The sequence below is a fragment of the Diabrotica virgifera genome, chromosome 2, assembly GCF_917563875.1.
Source record: "Diabrotica virgifera virgifera chromosome 2, PGI_DIABVI_V3a".
Classification (NCBI taxonomy): Eukaryota; Metazoa; Arthropoda; class Insecta; order Coleoptera; family Chrysomelidae; genus Diabrotica; species Diabrotica virgifera.
In genome coordinates, this window is record NC_065444.1 from 249,110,034 (window position 1) to 249,132,804 (window position 22,771).

At 32.9% G+C, this 22,771-nt stretch overlaps 1 protein-coding gene across 2 annotated transcripts in view; it reads left to right on the forward strand.

Annotated features, from left to right (window-relative positions):
* Positions 1-22,771, forward strand: part of LOC114326522 (putative inorganic phosphate cotransporter) — a 75,750-nt gene that overhangs the window by 19,993 nt on the left and 32,986 nt on the right. The window contains exon 1 of one of the 2 annotated variants that reach the window (XM_028274917.2): positions 6,491-6,605. The exons of the other annotated variant lie outside the window; for it this stretch is intronic. Within the exon in view, the coding sequence (XP_028130718.1) occupies positions 6,578-6,605 (28 nt within the window). The 5' untranslated portion in view covers positions 6,491-6,577. Of the gene's footprint in view, positions 1-6,490; positions 6,606-22,771 lie in introns of those variants that run through there. 2 annotated transcript variants of the gene reach the window in all.

Here is a 22,771-nt window from a genome sequence, read left to right on the forward strand (position 1 = left end):
GTAAACGTTTACCGGAAATTTGACATAAATGTCAAAGTGGTTAATTTAAAATTAAAATTAAAAACATTAATTATAAACAATATTAGTTGGTCAAAGCTGTGGTATATATTTTTACCTTAAATATACTTACGTTTTAAATACTGAATTTAAGTTTTTTTAATGTTCCGTAATATCTAATTATAAATAATCTATTATAATCTTAGCGCCATCTACACGATTATTGTCAAAGTATCCGAAGTAAGAAATTGATATTTTATCAATAGAACGTCAAAATGATTAGAAAAATCTTAAAAAAATCGATTACAATTTAATTACTTTTTGCGTTGTAAATATTAAGCGATAACAATTAAATAATAAATTTAAAAATTACCGGTAAAAGTTGAATTAGTAACCGCTAGGAGCGACACCAGCGAAGCTCAGTGCGTATACATACATTAAGTGATGACTGAATGACATATAAAGGGAAAACATATCAGTCTTTACAACTTATACATTACTCATGCATTAGTGATGAATTTCGAAGTAGTAGACAGATTTTTGTATATTTGGTGGTATTAACCAACAATGGTGATTGCTCCTCTAAAATCAAGCGTACATTAGCAATGGCCTGAACTGAAACATCTAAATAAATTAAAATATGGAAATATTGATCAATAACAAGGAATATTCAGGTTGGTTATAGTCTTTATTCACCCCAATGACGTCACCCAGCAAGTCCCGACAAGTTACCCCACTGACTTCACCGCGGCAAGTCGGAGTCACGCGGTCTGCTACATCGACAGTCACGCGCGACGTTGTATCGCTAGGGTTCAAAGGTCAAAGTGCCCTGAAGTGGCTTATCTTCTACTACAGAAATATTCGACCGTTCCACTACTTTTGGGACACCCTGTATAAGAAAAAGGTTACAATTCTACATCCCCTCCATTTTACAAAAATGGAGGGGAATACCCGTCTCGAAGGTGAAAAATATACATTCAAAAGTCCGGAATTGGATTAAATGACTAATTCTAAGCAACGTTGTAAGTATTTCAGCGAAAAAAATATTCTTAGCAAAAATATAGCCTATAAAAAACTGAAGAAAATGGTGTATGCTTGAGGTCTGTAGTCCCAGTAGAAGCAGAGTGTTGTAACTAATGAAAAGTAGGTTCTTCTTCATCATATTCCAAATCGAATATTTCAATGTGAAATAACCCAAAAGCGGGGCCATTTTCGGGGAAAATTCATTTCAAATTTTTTAAAGTGTTAAAATTAAGGTTTATTCTTGTTTTTTTATGAAAACTTGTAACATTAAAAGTAAGTGAGTTACACTCAAAATATTGTTGGTCCTTTTTATTTTTTGGTAAAAAAATCGCGAAAATCACCCCCTAATTAGCATCAAAAATCAATTTTATCACTACCACTTCACAAGTTACTTTGCTTATGTATTATTTATATGATGTGTAAGTTTCATCGGTTCAAAGTGCTAATTTTTGAAAAGCTGTAGTTAAAATGGCTTGAACGAGGAACTAATCACGAGTTTAGACAAATTTTGAACTGCCATAGCATAACCAATTTTTGTCTAACAAGAAAACAAAAAAGCAAAAATATTCAGAAAAGCAAAACGTACATTTTATTACTCTTTAAGGTTTTTGGTATTACTAATAATTTTCAAAAATATCACAAGGAAAAATTCCTGTACTGGCTGTATACCATAAATCACAAAAAATAAAATCCTTATCTTGTAAAAGGTATATTTAAAATCCCTAAAAAGGACTGCATCGCAACAAAACGTTTTCGGAATCAATATTCCATCATCAATGTTATCACAGGTTTACATGCTTTAAGCCACCAAAATGTACGGGTAAAAACCCTTAAATTAATTTTAAACAGTTGGCGTTACATTAAATTATCCGATTTTAAAGGATGTTAAAAATTTAAGGGTTTTTTACCCGTACATTTTGGTGGCTAAAAGCATGCAAACCTGTGATAACACTGATGATGAAATATTGATTCCGAAAACGTTTTGTTGTGATACAGCCTTTTTTAGGGATTTTAAATATACCTTTTAGAAGATAAGGTTTTTATTTTTTTTTTAATAATTTTTAAGTTAATTCCATGAACAGTTCCAATTTTTTTTCAAAATTTAAATAACTGTTTTGTTTTAAACCCAATTTTTTTTTCAAAAACGAGCACTTTGAACCCATGAAACTTATAGATAATATAAACAATACATAAGTAAAACGACTTGTGAAGCGGTAACGATTAATTTAATTTGGGAAACGAATTAGGGGGTGATTTTCGCGATTTTTAAACCAAAAAATAAAAGGGGCCAACAATATTTTGAGCCTAACTCACGTATTTTTAATGTTAGAAGTTTCTTTAAAAAACAAAAATAAATCTTTTTTAAACACTAAAAAAGTTGTAATGAATTTTAACCGAAAAGTGCTCTGTTTTTTGGTTATTTCACATTGAAATATTCGATTTGGAATTTGACGAAGAAGAACCTACTTTTTATTAGCTACAACTCTGCTTCTACTGGGTCTGCAGACCTCACGCGTATATCATTTTTTTTTCAATTTTTTATAAGCTATATGTTTACTAAGAATATTTTTTTCGTTAGAATACTTACTTTTTGAGTTATCTGTGAAAAACCGTCCAAAAATATGTTTTTTTTTTTGTTAAAAATGAACATATTCACTCAACTAAGTTGCTTAGGGGAGGTAAGGGATCGGACTTAACAACAATACATCAATCGATCCAAAAGTCAACCTCACCTGCACGAGTGGTAGTCTAAAATTACCTGGTGCCTCCTGCTACATAACAGACGAGGCTCTGGCGACCGAGTATGAGCGGGATAACCATACAACAGTTACAGGGAGTCAAGGAAATGTGATCCCTACAACTCACCAACCCGCCTGGCCAGCGTGGTGTTTTATGGCTATTTTCCCCAAACTAGCAATGTCGAACTTACAACAAAGCGGAAATGGACCCCAGGTGGGTAGAAGAAATCCGGAGTCCCACATCGGGAAACTGGATTCTGGGGGAGGCAAAAGCTCGACAAGAACGAATCAGAGAAAATGGAAAAAGAAGGAATGCAACAGAATACATATAGCCACATATAATATCAGATCCATGGCTCAAGATGAAAAGTTGTACGAACTCGAAGAGGAATTAACTAAAATCAAATGGGACATTGTAGGATTGTCAGAGGTCAAAAGAAGAGGAGAAATGTGTATAGACCTAGAATCAGGAAATCGCCTCTATTACAAAGGAAAAGAGGACGAAACATATGGAGGAATAGGATTTCTGATCAAAGAGAAAATTAAACACAACGTAATCGAGTATAAGAGCATATCAGATAGAGTAGGATATATCATACTAGAAATTAACAGGAAGACAAGAATGAAACTAATACAAGTATATGCTCCAACAACAACACATGATGAGGAAGAAATTGATAACTTTTATGATGACATCACCACAGCAATGGAAAACAAAAATATAAAAACAACAATCGTTATGGGAGATTTTAACGCAAAAATCGGAAAGAAAATGGAAGACTCAGAAAACAAAATAGGAAACTACGGACTTGGATCAAGGAATATTAGGGGCGAAAGACTACTAGAATATTTGGAACAACAAAACCTTCATGCAATAAATACATACTTTAATAAGAAGCCAAACCGAAAATGGACATGGGTCTCCCCAAATGGGGTGACAAAAAATGAAATAGACTACTTCCTCTGCCAAAATAAACAAATCTTCGAAGACGTAACTGCACTTAATAAATTCTCAACTGGCAGCGACCACCGCATACTACGAGCCAAAATAGAAATAAGCAAACTAGCGACGCAGAAATCTAGAAGAAAACCAACGGCTATTGACCATAGCAGAATAAGACAAAACGCAGAAGAATATAGACAGACTTTAAGGGAAAACTATAATCAACAAGTAGCAAAGGAAGAGTCCGAAATTAATAAGATCAATGAAGAAATGAAAAAAAAAACTCTTGGAAGCGGGAATGAAAACTGCCAAAAAACTAACAACAAAAGAAAATAGATTAAGTAGCGGGACAGTTAAATTAATGGAAAGTAGACGAAAACTAATAAGCGAAAACAAAAGAAACACAGTAGAATACGTAGAACTAAACAAACTTATTAGAAAAAAAACCAGAGAGGATCTAAGAAAACACACTGAAAATGAAATCGAGAAAGTAATTGAGAGAAATAAGGGCCTAAAATGCTTACGACCAAATTTAGGGAAACCACTACTCATTTCAATAAAGGATGAAACAAGACGGGAAGAGAGGAGAAAAGATAAGATATCAGAAGAAGTAGAAAGGTTTTATAAAGAACTATCCACCTCAAAGAAAGACGCAAACTTCAACACTCAGGAATATATCAAGAAAATAATCACGAATGTAAACTCAGAAACACTACCAAAAATAGAAAATTATGAAATAGAACTATCACAATTAAAGAACAACAAAGCACCAGGACCAGATGGAATCCTTGCTGAAATGTTGAAAGAAGGGAAAGAAGAAATCTTACAAACATTAAGAAATCTGTTTAATCAGTGTCTACATAAAGGAGAAATACCCGACGAATGGAACGAAAGTCTTACAATCCTGCTATTTAAGAAAGGCGACAGAAAGGACATAAAAAATTACAGACCCATCTCACTGCTGTCGCAAACGTATAAACTATTCATGAGGATTATCAACAACAGACTAACACACAAATTGGACTCGTATCAACCCGTAGAGCAGGCAGGATTCCGAAAGGGATATAGCACCACTGACCATCTTCTAACAATTAGGACACTAATAGAAAAAGCTAACGAATACCATATAGATCTGCACTTAGCGTTCGTTGACTACGAAAAAGCATTTGACAGCGTGGAAATGTGGGCAATAGAAAAAGCTATAAACAACTGTCGAATAGATTCCAGATACAGAATGCTAATACATAATATATATAAGAAAGCAACAATGACAGTACAATTGAAAGAAACCACGAAACCCATAGCAATTAACAGAGGAGTGCGACAGGGAGATGTTATTTCTCCTAAACTATTTACATTAGCACTGGAAGATGTTTTCAAAACAATGGAATGGACAAACATGGGAATAAACATAAATGGAAAGAAACTAAACCACCTAAGATATGCAGACGATGTAGTAGTCATAGCATCAAGTTTTGAAGAACTACAAACCATGCTAACCGAACTAGCAAATGAATTCGAACAATAGGTCTAAAAATGAATTTTGCCAAAACAAAAACAATGACAAACACACAAGACAATAGAAACGTAATACTAAACGACACCACAATAGAAGCGGTTAATGATTATATATATTTGGGACAGATTATAAAAATAAATAAGAAAAACCAAACAGCGGAGGTAAAAAGAAGAGTCAGATTAGCCTGGGCAGGATTTGGAAAATTAAAATGGGTCCTAAAGAATAAAAAAATACAACAATACTTAAAAACAAGAGTGTTTGACCTGTGCATACTCCCAATTCTCACATACGCATGCCAAACATGGACCTTGACCAAGGCAAACATGGATAAAATAATAAAGACACAAAGAGCCATGGAGAGAGCAATGTTAGGAGTAAAATTGACAGACAAAAAGCAAAACAACTGGGTCAGAAATAGAACAAAAGTCAAAGACGCAGGTCAACATATAACCAGGCTAAAATGGAGCTTCGCAGGTCATAACGCTAGACAAACGGACAATAGGTGGAATAGCACGATACAACAATGGAGACCATGGACAGGAAAGAGAGCAAGAGGACGACCCCAGATGAGATGGGGAGACGACATTAAAAAGATAGGAGGAACGCACTGGAAACATAAAGCACTAAACAGAAGCGAATGGAGGAAACTGGGGGAAGCCTATGTTCAGAATTGGACGAATTAAAGGGCAAAAGAAGAAGAAGAAGAAGTTGCTTAGAATTAGTAATTTTATCCAATTCCGGGCCTACTTTGAACGTATATTTTTTCACTCCCGAGAAAATTATTTTCACTCCGTATTTCCCATTTTTTGTAAAATGGAGGGAATGTAGAATTGTAAACTTTCTCTTATATAATAATTGACAATTTCAACTATATATTCCTAAATTTTCATCCTTCCTTTATTTTTTTGAAGGTTTTCGTACAATTTTGTGTTCCCTGATCGGGCTATGACAAGAGCTCAAGGAATGAAAAGAGAAGTTAAAATAGCCTACAACTAATATTTTTACATATTCTGATTTCTCTTTTAGCGATAATTCTTATCTATAATAACTGTATTAAAAATATGAATGAAACACTAATATATACAGATAAAACACGTACAAACCACACCGTTTTTATAACTTTTTTATTTTGTAATGCACTGTTAAAGACATACCGTATACTAATTATTATAAATATTACAACATCACGAACTAATTTTTATACAACTTATATGTTTTACCTTACATATATCACTTGTTAAAAACATACCTATATCCTTTCTTGCGATTGTGCCAATCAGTGTGACAACAAAAAGTACCTATCAAAATAATTTTCGTTAGTTTTTGTTATTAATTGCTAAACTGTGTGGTGGAATAATGTGGTGGAATAAGTATAGATCAACAGGTAGGATTTGTATCGAAATATAAATATGTTGTGGAAGGCATTTGGAAACAAAAAATGTTGATAATGTGTATTATTATTTGGCAATATTTATTTATCTTTAACCCATATGTAGGTAATCATTTTTTATATACGTGATAATTTGGTGTGTTGCTATCCAATATGGTACCAGGTCAAAATTTTTGTAGGTATATTGATAAAAGTTATTGAATCTTCTTCTTATGGTGCCTATCCGTTACGGATGTTGGACACTAACATGGCTATTCTGACTTTGTTGACTGCTGCCCTGAAAAGTCCGGTAGTGGTTAAGTTAAACCATTTTCGCAGGTTATGCAGCCAGGATATTCTTCTTCGTTCTGGACCTCTTTTCCCATGCACTTTACCTTGAAGTATGGTCCGAAGTAGGTCATATCGTTGTTCATTGCGCATTACATGGCCCAGGTATTCCAGTTTGCGACGTTTTATGGTTACGACTAGTTCGCGTTCTTTACCCATTCTATGTAGAACTTCTTCGTTGGTAACTCTGTCTATCCAGGAAATCCTCAAAATGCGTCTATAGCACCACATCTCAAATGCTTCGAGTCTCTTCAGTGATGCTTCAGTTAAGGTCCATGACTCCACGCCATATAAAAGAACAGAGAATACGTAGCACTTTAGTAAACGATTTTTTATTTCCAATTTTATATCGTGGCTGTTAAAGATTTTTTTCATTTTGACGAAGGCTGATCTTGCCTTCTCGATCCTTATCTTAATTTCCGTCGATTGGTCCCACTGTTCATTTATGTTTGCACCCAAATAACAAAAGTTGGTGATTTGTGTTATATGTTGTTGGTTAACTAGTAATTGACCAGGTGGTAGCCTATTTTTGCTTATAACCATGTATTTGGTTTTTTTTTATGTTAAAATCAAGCCCAAACCTGCTACTTACTTCTGCCACCCTGGAGACAAGTGTCTGCAGACCTTCAAGACTGTCTGCAAAAATGACAGTATCATCAGCGTATCTTATGTTGTTCAATCGTTCTCCGTTTATAAGTATTCCCTCGTCTATGTCCGTTAGCGCTAGGTTCATAATGTGCTCTGAATATGTATTGAACAATAATGGGGACAATATACATCCCTGTCGCACACCTCTTTTTATCTTTATGTCGTCTGTTAACTGATCCCCTACTCTAACAGCTGATAATGATAATTGAATAATTATCATTTTTATACTTCGTTTCATAAAATTTGGTTCTTTAATTTTTAGCGTAATAGGTGGTTGAAGCGTAGCACTGGCCCTGTTACCTTCCTTGTATACCGTAGGCCCTAGATATAGCAGACCACCCTGCTATAATCCCAGAGCCGCGTTAGGCCGATGCCACATTATGCGTTTTGACCGGATGCGGTGAAAACGCATCCGTTTCCAACACAACCGGACCGACCTGTCACATTATGCGTTTAGTCTGGTGCAGTTTGTAAGCGCGTATTACCGATGACTCAAAACGCATCCGTTTCCAACGCAACCGGACCGATCTGTCATACCCCAGGCAACCAAACGACGTTTTTATAACGTAGATAACACTTCATAAAAATGACCAATTGACGTGTTTCTATGACGTAGTACTGACGTTGAAAATCACGTGTATTTGTCTCATCGATTTGACGTCATAATTGTGACGATTTTAAAACGCAATCGTATCTACGTTTTTTTCACGTCGGTAAAATCACGTCTTTAATACTTTCAAAAAGTGACCTCTTTCAGATGTTTCAAAATAGTATAAATAGTATAATAGGTACAAACCATGAAACCTATAGGTCTACCGTCCCATGTGTCGAAGGTATAAGCCCTACCACTTGTTTAAGATCGCTTGTGCGCTAGGCTAGAAGCAACATTGATTGTACCAGCCCTCACATTATAGAATTTTCACTAGTTATATATACCTACTTCCATCCATCCAATATATATACCTACTTACTGTGTCAAAACTGAAACAACTAAAAATATGAAACATAAATATAAAAAAAACAAAAAATATGAAACTAATAAATAATTTATTAACAAATTATCCAGCATACTTAATATCTTAATTTAACGCTGTCTTAATATCTTCATTTAACGCTTAATTAAAAACAAATTAACATAACCTCAGATAGTTGTCAAGAAGAATTACTGCATTAAACTAACTCACTGAGCAAAAACGCATAAAAATCTCTTAATTTATACCTTTCTTTAACTAAATATATAAATGAAAAGTATTATTTTATCACACAAGATACAAACTGCGTAAACAATAAATGAGAAATTTCTTATAAACATTTAGCGTTACCTATACCTAAACGAAATTGTTTGGAGTCAATACAAACAAGCAAGCTCCTCCCAATTTTGTAACGTCAGACTTAGACTGTCTAAAGTTAAAAGGTTTTTTAAACGTAATTTTAACGTCATTTATCTTACGTATTTAAAATCACCTACAAAAGACGTCTATTTGACGTACTGTTCAAACACGTGTTATTTTCAACCAAAAACTGACGTTTCTTCAACGTTATATGACGTCACTTGGTTGCCTGGGACTATGCGTTTTCACCGGATGCGGCGGAAACGCATCCGGTCAAAACGCATAATCTGACATCGGCCTTTAGTGGTGTAAAACGGGAGACTATTAATATTTACAAAATTTATTCTTTCTTAGCAAAACCAGTTGAGGTATCAAAACGTACCTTAACTCTGCAAAATAAATGGAGACGTTTCAGAGCAGGCCAATGGATTTAAGTACCTGAGATGTTGGATTGATAGCAACTTAATAACCCGGTCGATATAGATATTTGAAATAACAAAAATTGCCGGAAAGTTAAATTTTGGTGGAGAGCTGGAGTATACCATAAAAAATAAAGTTTTAAAAGTCCCCATCGATCCCATGTGTGCAACAAACATTATTCGGGGTCAAAGGTCAAAATTTGAGATTTTTTTGGATTTTTTTCGAAAACGGTAGGTTTTATCAAAAAAAAAAAACCTTAAACCAAAGTTAAAATAGTCCTTACGATTTTTTTCCTAAGAGTTGCCATTTCTGAGATATCGCGATTCTTAGTCACATTATACATGATATTATGCAAACGTTTCCACACCACCTGTGAGGTAGTGTAATACTCGGCGCGTTTTTTTTGCCGTGGTTTCCCCTGTAGGCCTACTCCACTGTTTTGACAATTTTAGGATAATTTAAGGAAACAATTAGGGATTCCAATGAACTGTCAGTGGTGGCCGGTGGATGGCTAAACTGACATGGCCATAGACATAGATAAGGGGGGTGGTCATCGCGTATCTAATGTTTACATTAAATATTGACAAATTTGCAAAGAATATCCTGTTTGGTTTTGTTTTTTTGTTAATTGTGTAGCGAAATCTGTGAAATTGTGATAGCAATTTAAATATGAAGTGGTTTAATAATTGGATACGCCTATGGATGACAGTTTTGCCATCCAGCAGCCATATTATATCACGTGATTTGGAATGCCTAATTAATACCTGTCAAGTTCTAGATATTACCTTATTATTGATCACGGTTCTTAGACATTACTACGGTTGCCTAAATCGACTAACCAATGAACATTAAGGGTGAGATTACGTCACAAGAGTTTACTGTCATTTGAATCGTAATATGATTTTTTCGAATCCTGAGAAAACCAAGTATTTTAGAAAAATTTAAACGCAGGATGCAAGATTACATTATTACCGAGGGCGGAAAGCCCCTTAGAATAAACAAGCAGATTCTATTGAATGAAATATTTGAAATTAAATATCACACTTCTCTTTTATTTTCAGCCCTGTAACTTATTAAAATAAACATTATAGAAGTTTTCAGGGACTCTCAGCCCTCGGTAATAATGTAGTCTTTCATTCTGAGTTTAAATTTTTCAAAAATATTTATTAGTTTTCTCAGGATCCGAAAAAAATGAATACAATTAAAACACATTGAGAATTTTGACATGCGTCAAAATTTTGCATTAACTCAATGTAAAATTCTGAACTGTTCAATTCCAGCTTCCCTAATAATTATTATTGTACATCAAAAGACATTAGAAACTATTTGTAGAGGATTGAAATTAGCAGCGGGATTACGTACACTCGATACGCATCGTATCCGCCATGTTTACCGTAGGGAGTGATTACAAAACCTCTTTCCCTACGTTGTCGATGCGAGTCAACTCGAAGGCACTGCTCGATACCTACGACCCTGTCGAGTTGCCAACTCGAACTATCTATCTCTCTCTGATAGATCGCTGATCTCCTATAACGCTTTCTCTCTTGCCGGTCAAAGTATAAAAATTAAGTAAAGTGATACATAATGACATAACCTACTTACCTCATACTTTGATTTTTTCAATTTAAAAATAATGTAAATCGTTAATCAAACGATATTTAGATTATACACGGTTTTGATAATAATTAAATCTCCCAGTGAGGTGTTATTACACTCATTACACGGACAGAAGTTCTCTAATACATACTTTCCTATTTTAAAAATATGTGAAGGAAAACTCTGAGACAGAATTCGATGAAGTGAATAGGTAGTTAGCAGTGATCATTACGACCTTTAGTAATATTTTTATATAACGTCTCCCATCTTTCCCTGGCCATTTAATCTTTAACGGTAAAAAATCATAATTAATCTCAAATTCTACTCAAGTTCGAAAATCATATATTTATATATCTAGGTACACGTTCACTGTATCATCCTTAGAATATAAAATAAACGTTTATAACAAATAAATATGTAATAAAAACTTTATTTTATATTCTATTGTAATAATGATTGAGGTTAATGAGAGAAATTCCTTGACATATAACGTGGACATCATTCCATTTGTTCGAAATATTATCCCGTAGGTTCAAAAATACGAAAATTGCCGATGATTTTCTGACAGTCTACTCGAACCCAGTTTGTAATCACTTTTTGGCTTCGATGCGTATTCGCATCGAGTTTGCCTACGGTTCGTTGTGCGATCTCGCATCGAGTGTTCGTAATCCCGCTGCTGTATTGGAAATAACTGTTAAAATTGGTCTACGTAATTAAAACATATTCCAAAATTTTGTAAAAATGTAACACATTTTAGTTTCCAGCCCAAACTTAGGCCACACACAATTCAATAATGTTCACATTTTTGAACTGTCAATATTTTTATTTTATCATCTATTGTTTAAAAACAATACAGTTGATAAGATACCCTCAGTTGCGGAGAAAGGATTAATAATAAAGATTTTTTTATTCAGTCAATGGTGTGAGCACTGTCAGTTAAATAGTAACGTGTGGCCTTACTTTTACACGCATACCTATTGTGGCAAATGTATCATATTTTTCAAAATTTTGGAATGCATTTAAATCGTAGAGCAATTTTAACTTTTGATTTTAATACAGATTTTAATTCTCTACAAGTATTCTCTCATGACTTTTGATGTAAAATAATTAGGGAAGCAGGAATTCAACAATTCAGAATTTTACATTGAGTTTCCTATGGCCCTTTTTACGATTCACCACCCGGTATAAGATAAAATGTGTACTATTTGTCTAATTATTTCATAATAACACAAATAATACACATATATACACAATAACACACATTCAATGATCGAAAATCATTTAAAAATATGGGAATGTAAACTCTTGTGACGTAAAGTCAAAAATATAAGTCTCCCTACCACCGTCGGACAAGACAACCGTAATAAAGTCTAATAACCGTGATTATTGATATTGATTATTGATATTGATTTATTGATATTGCTATTGATTATTAGGTTAGGTTACTATTGTTTTGATTTCTTTAGATATTTTAATCAGATTCATATCCTTGAAAGTCTACTTCAACCGTCAAGTTTTTTCGATTTCATCTTCTTCCTCTTCCTCTTCCTCTTGCTGGATGGTCTCTTTTATCGGACCAGATTTGACTTAAAATATCTTGGTAATTGTCAATAACACAAATAAATGTTAATTTTCCAGGCTTCTCTGTAATAATAATTCCACTACCGTGAAAGGCATTTGTAAAGAAAAAAATGTTGATAAACTGTTTTAATATTTGGCAATATTTATTTATTTAACCAATATGTAGTATCATTTTTTAAGTACGTGATAATATATGTTGTGTTGCTATCCAAAATGGTACCGGGTCAATAAATTTAAAATTTTTAAAGGTACATTGATAACATTAATTGAATATTAGCATGTTTCGTTCGAAAAGAATAATATACAATATGTCTTTTTATTACGACTATATATTTTATTTTATCAAATTTGGTTCTTTAATTACTGCCCCGAGATGCAACTTGAATTTGAGGTCGGTTATCTCGAAGATGGTTTGTGATATCGAAATGCGGTTTGAGATTTGGATTCAGGAGACAAAACTACATAGGAACTTATCGGTAGATTGTCTCCAAGTATTGCAGGGGCGGCAACGCACGAACGAACTAACGAACGGACTTTGCGAATTTATAAACGAAAAACAAAATTTTCGATGAAAATGAATAAAAAACGAAAACCTGAACTGTTATGGCTGGAATTCTAACCGTTTATTTTTGTCAAGATAAGCCTGTAGGTATACGTGTATTCTAAATGTTATTACTTAAAGTAAAGTAAAATATGATGGGTTTTTTATCGCATTATTTTTTCGTATCTTCCTTTTTTTTAATTCATTCTAATACGCGTGTGAAATGTGAATCGATAAATGCATTTAAATTTAATTTAATATTTATCTTATCATTATTAGATGCATTGACAGCAAAAGGGTTGTTTATTTAATGACCATTTATTGAGATGCCTTTTCCCATATTTCAATTGCTCTTCTCATAATATGCTTCACATAATAAATAATAAATAATTATAAATAATTGTGGAGATAGTATACATCCCTGTCTGACACACCGTTCTGGATGAAATTCGTTTAAAACTGTTTCAAGCCCTTTAACTGATCCAGTAGTGTGTTCGTATAGTTCAGTTATAAAAGGGAAATAAGGTGTTGTGGTACGCCTACTTCTTTTAATATTCGCCATAAATGATAAATGTCTCCACTTGAGCCTGTCGAATGCTTTACAATAATCTATAAAGCATATGTGCGGTGGAATATTGAATTTCCTAAATTTTTCTGTTTCGAAGTTTCGATTTTTTCGAAGTTTTATATTAATTTTTTTTAAAGGTTACAAAAGGTTATTACACCACACATTATTTATATAATTCAAGTTAGGTTCAATGTTCTATATAAACAGTGTTTTAGTAGTTGTTTATGCAACAAGTATTGTCCTTTAATTAGTAAATTATCTTAATGATAATGAATAATATCTAATCACGTAAACATTTTAATTTTGCACTGAATATTTACGATACAAATTTTAAAATGTTTCGTTACTTCTAATAAAATTGTTTCTAAGAAACTGATAGAACTAATACAGTGATGAGCACGCTAATAAGCGGCAAAATAGCTTAAAAGGTGGAAAACGTAATACATTGCGAAACAAAAAGAGATGAAACTAGTGGAGGTGAAAATTATTGTTATAAACGTATTAATTAACATTACATTACATAGTTTCCCACCTTTAGACCTCTGTGACAGGAGTATTTTATAAAATTCTACTGTCACAGCGACAGTAGTTGTCATACTCCTCTGGGACATCAAAAGGTGGAAAACTATGTAATGTAATGTTATTTTAGACATTTATAACGATAATTTCCACCTCCACTAGTTTCATCTCTTTGTGTGTCGCAATGTATTACGCTTTCCATTTTTTGAGCTATTTTGCCGGTTATTAGCGCGCTCATCACTGTATACGGCACAGTGCTGTTCCAAAAGACAAGTGAATTTGACATCTCTACTGGTAATAGACCAGGGACTGAAACAAGGTTGTAGTATGTCACCAACTTTATAATATATACAAGATACAGGCTGAGTTTTTAGTGAGACACTGGTCGGTAATTCTATTATGGTACAGAATATCCAAAAATAATGATTTATATACCTTATTTAGATGCCTAATTCTACAGAGTTGTTAATAAGTACGTACGTACCTAGTAAAATAAACATACAATTTTTTAAATAGGACTACCGGTATATTTTCCCATAATCCATGTTCTTACAAACTTTCACGGTACTACACAGGGTATTTAACGAATTATGACCATTTTTTATTTCGATATCGATATGAATTAATAAATATTTAATACCGTGTATATAAATAACAAATAAATAAATAATTATTCATTTTACATAATAAGGTAGACAATATGTACCAGTTTTCAAATTAAGTATATCAGAAATCGTTGACGAATACTCGCATACATGGTGAAGTAAAAAAAAATAGATTTTTTCATATTTTTTAATATACAACCCTATGTTTTATTTAGTCAAAATATTTCAAATATTCAAAAATTTCAAAATATTAATTTACGACCCGAAAGGAAGAAGAGCTTTAGAGCGTCTCCATAAAAATCTTGATGCCAAAACAGCAGCAAATGTAATGTATGAATGAATCCAAGTTGCACAAGGTGCACGAGTGTCGAGTTTGTGTGCAAATAAATATATATGTGGTAGTATTCGCGCTGTATCACCCGAATGTATTCAGAGTAAGTTCGGGATTAGTTTCCAAGGCGCAGGCGTCAACGTAAGCTTATCCTGGACATGTTCAGCATTTTTCGCTCCACGTACAATTTTCGGATTCGTAATGTAATGACGGGTTGCATACATTAAGGTTAGAGAAGGATGCCTTTTCTTGTCCCTTTCTTATTTCGAAATCAATGTCAACAAAAAATGCAAACGCAACAAATTTGTATGTCAGCAAAGAGAAAGAGAATAACAGCAATAGGCAAAGGATTAACTTTCTATTCAATGCCTTTCTTAGAAGTTAGAAATGTGATTAGCGTCTTTATTCTTTCGACAATATAATTTGGTATTTCCTCTCCGAAATCCGGCTTAAATTTTTGTAGAGAGTAAAAGATTGTCGAGTTACTTGGAAATCGCAGCTTGTTATTTAGATATAAAAATTACATTTAACTTCCTGGGGGTTGAACATTATCTGAAGGAAGGAATAATTTAGTAAAGCTATCATTTCCAATTTTGATATAATATGTATTGAATTTGATAGGTTGTGGCATTGTGTTGTGGTTTATTACACCACAAAAATAACGAAATATAACATGACACAAGAAATAGTTTCAGAATAATTTTGATGTGCTGTTTCATATATGTATATTCAATAAGAGACTAATTTAACTCATAAATTAAACTGAAAAGTAAACCACAAGAATATGTAGGTACTTATAAGCTCATCTAGATAGAAGAAATTAATTAAAAACAGAATACAATTTATTGTAATACATACTACCGTAATAGATAATAAATTATCGAATGAAAAGTAATAAGGTAATAATACTAGAAAAGGTACCTACCTACTTATTTATAAACATACTAAATAGAAAACATTGACAAAAACAACTAAAAAAGCTTTAATATAAAAAATATTAAAATTTGTTTGAAGAATATTGAAATGATACAACACTTAACATAATTTAAAAACTTTAAAATCCAGAATATACATACATCTACAAGTTGTTTAACAAAACAATATTTTAGGTTAAGAATTGGACGGAGTAAGAAAAGCATAATGGTCAGAATCGTCAAGAAATTACAAACTTAAAATCCGAAACATAATCCTCGAACGTCGAGAAGGTTTCCCGGACGCATCTAAACATTCCGTATTTGGAACCTAGGAGTTTTCTATTGGTTCGTTGCAGCACGCGGTCATATTTTAACCAATAGACGGGGTTCCAAACGCATATACGGAATGTTATTCGGTGCCAAATTCATATACGGAGTGTTAAATATTCGTACACCGAAAAAGATAAGTTTTTATTAGAGTCGGTTAAAAGGAGATTGATTTTAAAATACTTGTTACTGTATTATTAAATAAAAATAAAACAATTATAGTATTTGGAATGTTAGTTGGTACGAAATTCATATAAAATATTCGTAGAACAAAAAGACGATTTTTATTAAAACCACTTGAAATGAGACTTGTTTTTAATAGTATATTATGCAACGAGTATTTAATGATGGTCATTATGAAGCGAGTATAAGGAATACTCACCGCTAGGCAGCCCGTTTCGTATAGAGTACGAGCGTCATAATGATCATTAAATGCAAGTTGTATACACGATTTTTTCTATGATCATTCACAAAAAAAGATATATTCAAATTTATTAATTTTGTAACGCAAACAAATTAAGTAGTTTTTCAGTCTGACAGTTTGTTTACATATTGAGAACTGTTAAAGCGTATGTATTTGACTCGCCATTGGTTACTGCGCGTGTCCCATCTATATCGCGAATGTCATATTGCGATCCTATTGGTTAAAAATCTGTATCTTAATGAAAATCTGTATCATAATGAAGTTCATTATGATACAGGTAGTGACATCATAATTGATATATTATAGTATGAGAATAGAAAAATTATTGTTATTAAAGGAAATTCTTATTAAAGATCCACAAGGAAAAAAGTTTTCCTGTAGTTGGCTGTATACCATATAATACAAAAAAGGATCCTTTATAAAAGGTATATATTTAAAATCCCTAAAAAGGGCTACATCACAGAACTAGTTTTCGATTGGTTGACCAATCATCATCAGTGCTTTCCTAAAATGAATTTAACTTTATAAAATGGTGCAAAGGTTTTAAAATTTTGACTACGGTTAAAAAAATATGTAGGTAAAACACACGTGACCTTACCATGCTAACCGTCAAAATATTACAAATTTTATTTACATATATTACATAATTACAAATATTTTGGTGGTTAGCACGTAGATCACGTGAGTATAACCTACAACTTTTTTTAACCGTAGTCAAAATTTTAAAAACTTTGGGTAGAGGAAATAAAAAATGTAGTATATCAAAGTGTGTAAATAATTATTATTTTATTTACTACATTTAGATATACTACATTTTTTATTTCCTCTATTCATTCAAGTGTGTACAAACTTATCAGTCTTTCAACTATTTTTTTAAAAACTTTGCACCATTTTATAAGGTTATATTCATTTTAGGAAAGCACTGATGATGATTGGTCAACCAATCGAAAACTAGTTCTGTGATGTGGCCGTTTTTAGGGATTTTAAATATAGACCTTTTATAAAGGATTCGTTTTTTTGTATTATATGCTATACGTATACAGCCAACTACAGGAAAACCGTTTTCCTTGTGGATCTTTAATAATACATTAACAATAATTTATCTGTTCTCATACTATAATAATATATCAATTATGATGTCTCTACCTGTATCAAAATGAACTTCATTATGATACAGATTTTCATTAAGATACAGATTTTTAACCAATAGAATCGCGATATGATATTCGCGATAAAAGTGGCACACGCGCAGTAACCAATGGCGAGGCAAATACATACGCTTTGACAGTTCTCATTATGTAAACCAACTGTCAGACTGACAAACTACTTAATTTGTTTGAGTTACAAAATTAATAAATTTTAATATATTTTTTTGTGAATGATCATAGAAAAAATCGTGTATACAACTTGCATTTAATTATCATCATGACGCTCGTACTCTATACGAAACTCGTCGCTAGGCGGCTCGTTTCGTATCCCTTATACTCGCTTCATAATGACCATCATTAAATGCTCGTTGCATAATATACTATTAGTCTCTTTTTGAGTGGCTTTAATAAAAATCGTCTTTTTGTTCTACGAATATTAATTATACGAATGTTAAATTTTAACATACTGTGTATGAATTTCGGACCAAATAACATTCCAAATACTATAATTGTTTTATTTTTATTTAATAATACAGTAACAAGTATTTTAAAATTAATCTCCTTTTAACAGACTCTAATAAAAACTTATCTTTTTCAGTGTACGAATATTTAACATTCCGTATATGAATTTGGCACCGAATAACATTCCGTATATGCATTTGGAACCTCGCCGCCCATTGGTTAAAATATGACCGCGTGCTGCAACGAACCAATAGAAAACTCCTAGGTTCCAAATATGTACATATACGGAATGTTTAAATGCATCCCGCATCCGTTCAGAATATTTTTTCTGTACTGCGCGAACACCGATTAAAAAATCCGGAGGGTGTTCAGAGGGAAAAATTAGACCTCCGCGAACGCTCGATTTTGTAATGCGCAGGCGTTCTCCCTCTGGGTACGTTCGGGTTTTCCAGCGCGAACAAAGCTATTTTGTTTCGGATTTTAAGTCCGCACAGGCGCACAAAATATTTGGGAAGAATTTCTTGACATTCTGACCATTATTCTGTTCTTACTCCGTTCAATTCTTAACCTAAAATATTGTTTTGTTAAACTACTTGTAGATGTAGATTCTGGTTTTTTAATTATGTAAAGTGTGGTATACAAATTTTAATATTTTTTATTTAAAGCTTTTTTAGTCGTTTTTGTCAATGTTTTCCATTTAGTATGTTTATAAGTAAGTAGATACCTTTTTCTAGTATTATTATCTTATTACTTTTCATTCGATATTCGATGATTATCTATTACGGTAGTATTACCTACAATAAATTATACTCTGTTTTTACTTAATTCCTTTCATCTTGATGAGCTTATAAGTACCTACATATTCTTGTGGTTTATTTTTCAGTTTAATGTTTAATGAGTTATATTATTAGTCTCTTATTGAATAATGAATCATAAACAACACATCAAACTTATTCTGAAACTATTTCTTGTGTCTTGTTGTATTTCATTATGTCTGTGGTGTAATAAACCACAGCACAATGCCACAACCTATCAAATTCCAAATTGGAAATGAATGCTTTACTAAATTATTCCTTCCTTCAGATAATGTTGAACCCCAGGAAGTTAAAGGTAATTTTTATATCTAAATAACAAGCTGCAATTTCCAAGCAACTCAACAATCTTTTACTCTCTACAAAAATTTAAGCCGGATTTCGGCGTGGAAATACCAAATTATATTGTCGAAATAATAAAGACCATAATCAAATTTCTAACTTCTAAGAAAGGCATTGAATAGAAAGTTAATCCTTTGCATGTTGCTGTCATTCTCTTTCTCTTTGTTGAAATACAAATTTGTATCATTTGCATTTTTTGTTGACATTGATTTCGAAATAAGAAAGGGACAAGAAAAGGCTTCCTTTTCTAACCTTAATGTATGCAACCCGTCATTACATTACGAATCCGAAAATTGTTCGTGGAGCGAAACATCCTGAACATGTCCAGGATAAGTTTACGTTGACGCCTGCGCTTTGGAAACTAATTCCGAACTTACTCTGAATATGTTCGGGTTATACAGCGCGAATACTACTTCCCAGGCAACCAAACGGCGTTATTATAACGTAGATAACACGTCATAAAATGACCAATTGACGTGTTTCTATGACGTAAAACTGACGTTGAAAATCACGTGTATTTTTCTCATCGATTTGACGTCATAATTGTGGCGATTCTAAAATGTCATCGTACCTACGTTTTTTCACGTCGAGATTGTGACGATTTTCAAACGTCAAAAAGATGAAGACTTTTATACATCGGTAAAATCACGTCTTTAATACTTTCAAAAAGCGACCTCTTTCAGATGTTTCAAAACAGTATAAAAAATAGGTAACATTAAATCATATTATTATAGGCCTACGTCCCATGTGTCGAAGATATACTATCACTTTTTTAAGATCGCTTGTGCACTATAGAAGCAATCTAACATTATTCTGCATGATTGTATATACCAGCCCTCGCATTATAGAATTTTCACTATTTATATATACCTACTTACTGTGTCAAAACTGAAACAATAAATTTATTAAAAAATTATCCAGCATACTTAATATCTTAAAAATTAGTTTATTAACAGAAAATAAACATCCAAAACAAATAAACATAACCTCAAATAGTTGTCAAGAAGAATTACTGAATAAACTAACTCACTGAGCAAAAACGAATAAAAATCTCTTAATTAACACTTTTCTTCAACTAAATACCTAAAAATCTAAATGAAAAGTCTTATTTTATCACACAAGACACAAACCACGTAAACAATAAATGAAAAATTTCTTATGAACATTTAACGAAATTTTTGGAGTCAATACAAACTTACAATAACAACCTTTAAGCTCCTGCCAATTTTGTGATGTCAGACTTAGGCTGTCTGAAATTAAAACGTGTTTTAAACGTATTTTAACGTCATTAATCTTACGTATTTAAAATCACCTACAAACGACGTCTATATGACGTAATGTTCAAACCCGTGTATATATTCAACCAAAACTTACGTTTCCTCGATGTTATATGACGTCACTTGGTCGCCTGGGTTATGTATTCAATTCTCAGTGCGCAGCTGCACTTTGGACAGGACCGTTTAAATACAAACCCTTTGTTGTATTCGGTTGTTAGCGCTCGGGCGCATTTTGGATGAAGCTAAAGCGCTGGTTTCCTCGAAAGCGGTGCCGCAACCTGCGATCGTAACACTGCGATGAATGACATCATAAAAAACTGTACCATGCAAAATAATTGCCTTGGTTTCCAAGGATGCGTTGGAAGCCACCGCTTGCTGAGCTTGCACATTCCATTGCCCCAGTGAAGAACCTTGAATTTTTCACCGTAATCTGACGTAATTCATCGCAGTGCTACGGTCGCTGTTTGTCGGTGCCGCTTTCGAAGAAACCCAGGCTTAAGTCCGTATTTATCAATCAACGGTTTAAGTACGAAGGATTATTCGAACACGGACTCGGCGCTGTCTCCAAAATCCGCATGCACCTTGAACGCGCCCTAAGCCAAGCCGCACACCAAAGAAACATGAAACGAAAAACATGAAACATGAAACGAAAAACATGTTTCATGAAAAGAAAACACTGCTAAACAAATCTCAAAGTCCGCCTACCAATGAAACGAGTGTGATTCATGCTCATGACACATTTTTATTTTCGGAGAGTTTCATAAATGGCCGGACGTATATTTGTTTAGCAGTGGTTTATTTCCATGAAACGTAATTTACGTTTCATGTTTCTTTGATGTGCGGCCTGCCTTAGAGTACGTCCAACATGAACGTTGGCAGTCAGATTCAGATTCTCAGGATGACTCTCTGACTTCAAGCGGCGGGTCGGAATGGCCATTAGGAATGTTGGTTTTACGCGCCGTTAGTAATCAGTTTCAGCAATATTTCTATTGGAATGATCATTTATTCTATTATTAAATTTTTGAGGATTAACCTGGATCTTTGTTATTAATTGCTCGAATCATCATGAATCACATTTTAAATGAATTAACATCAACACTAATCGGCATCAGATGCCTGAAACAAGAATCTAAAGTTCATTCCGGAAAACGTCTGAGTCAGACTACCAGCATACAGGTTGTTAGCCTGCGGGTGCATTTTGGACAGGCCTGTCGAAATACGAAGGATTTTTGCACACCGACTCAGCGAAAACTGACTGACTGCGAAATCCAGCGTACCCTTATGATGAACAGGTGTGAGGCCGGCTGCATATGAAATTCCTCCCGAAAAAGGGTTTCTTACCTGTCGCTAAAATGGTCACATACGAATTGCCTCCAAAGCTTTAAATAAATTACATGCTTCTAATCTTTATGTGAAGGTGAGACGTTGCCACAGCTTCGTCCCTTTATAAGTTTTTGGCAAAATTGGTATTTTGTTATTTAATTTATTTTAGTTTCAACCTTTATGTATTAAACATTATTGACACTAGGCGGTATTTATCAATTTCAACTAACTTATACATACTATATGCAATTAGTTTTATAACCATTATAATATATTTTGTAATAACCATTATTTTTGGTTAGTAATAATTTAACAAAAAATACAAAAACATAATAAGTATTTTATAGATTTATTAAAAATAACATCACAAAAAACTTATTTGGAAAATATTACAAAATGTGTATAGAAATATAAAATTACAAAATATTTTTCCTAAATTTATATGATACTACTTTGACAAATTCTAATCTATTTATTTTACATTCTCTTAATTTTAAAATTTTTTCATTTTTGCTGTACTTTCCGCAACAATTTTTTTTTTTTTTGGTTCGAAACAGAATTCATTTTAGTGTAGGTATTTATTTGAAATTGTAAAATGATATCAATAAAATTATTAGTGTTAGGATGAGGGCAGTAGAAAGAAGAATCATCACACTTGGAATGA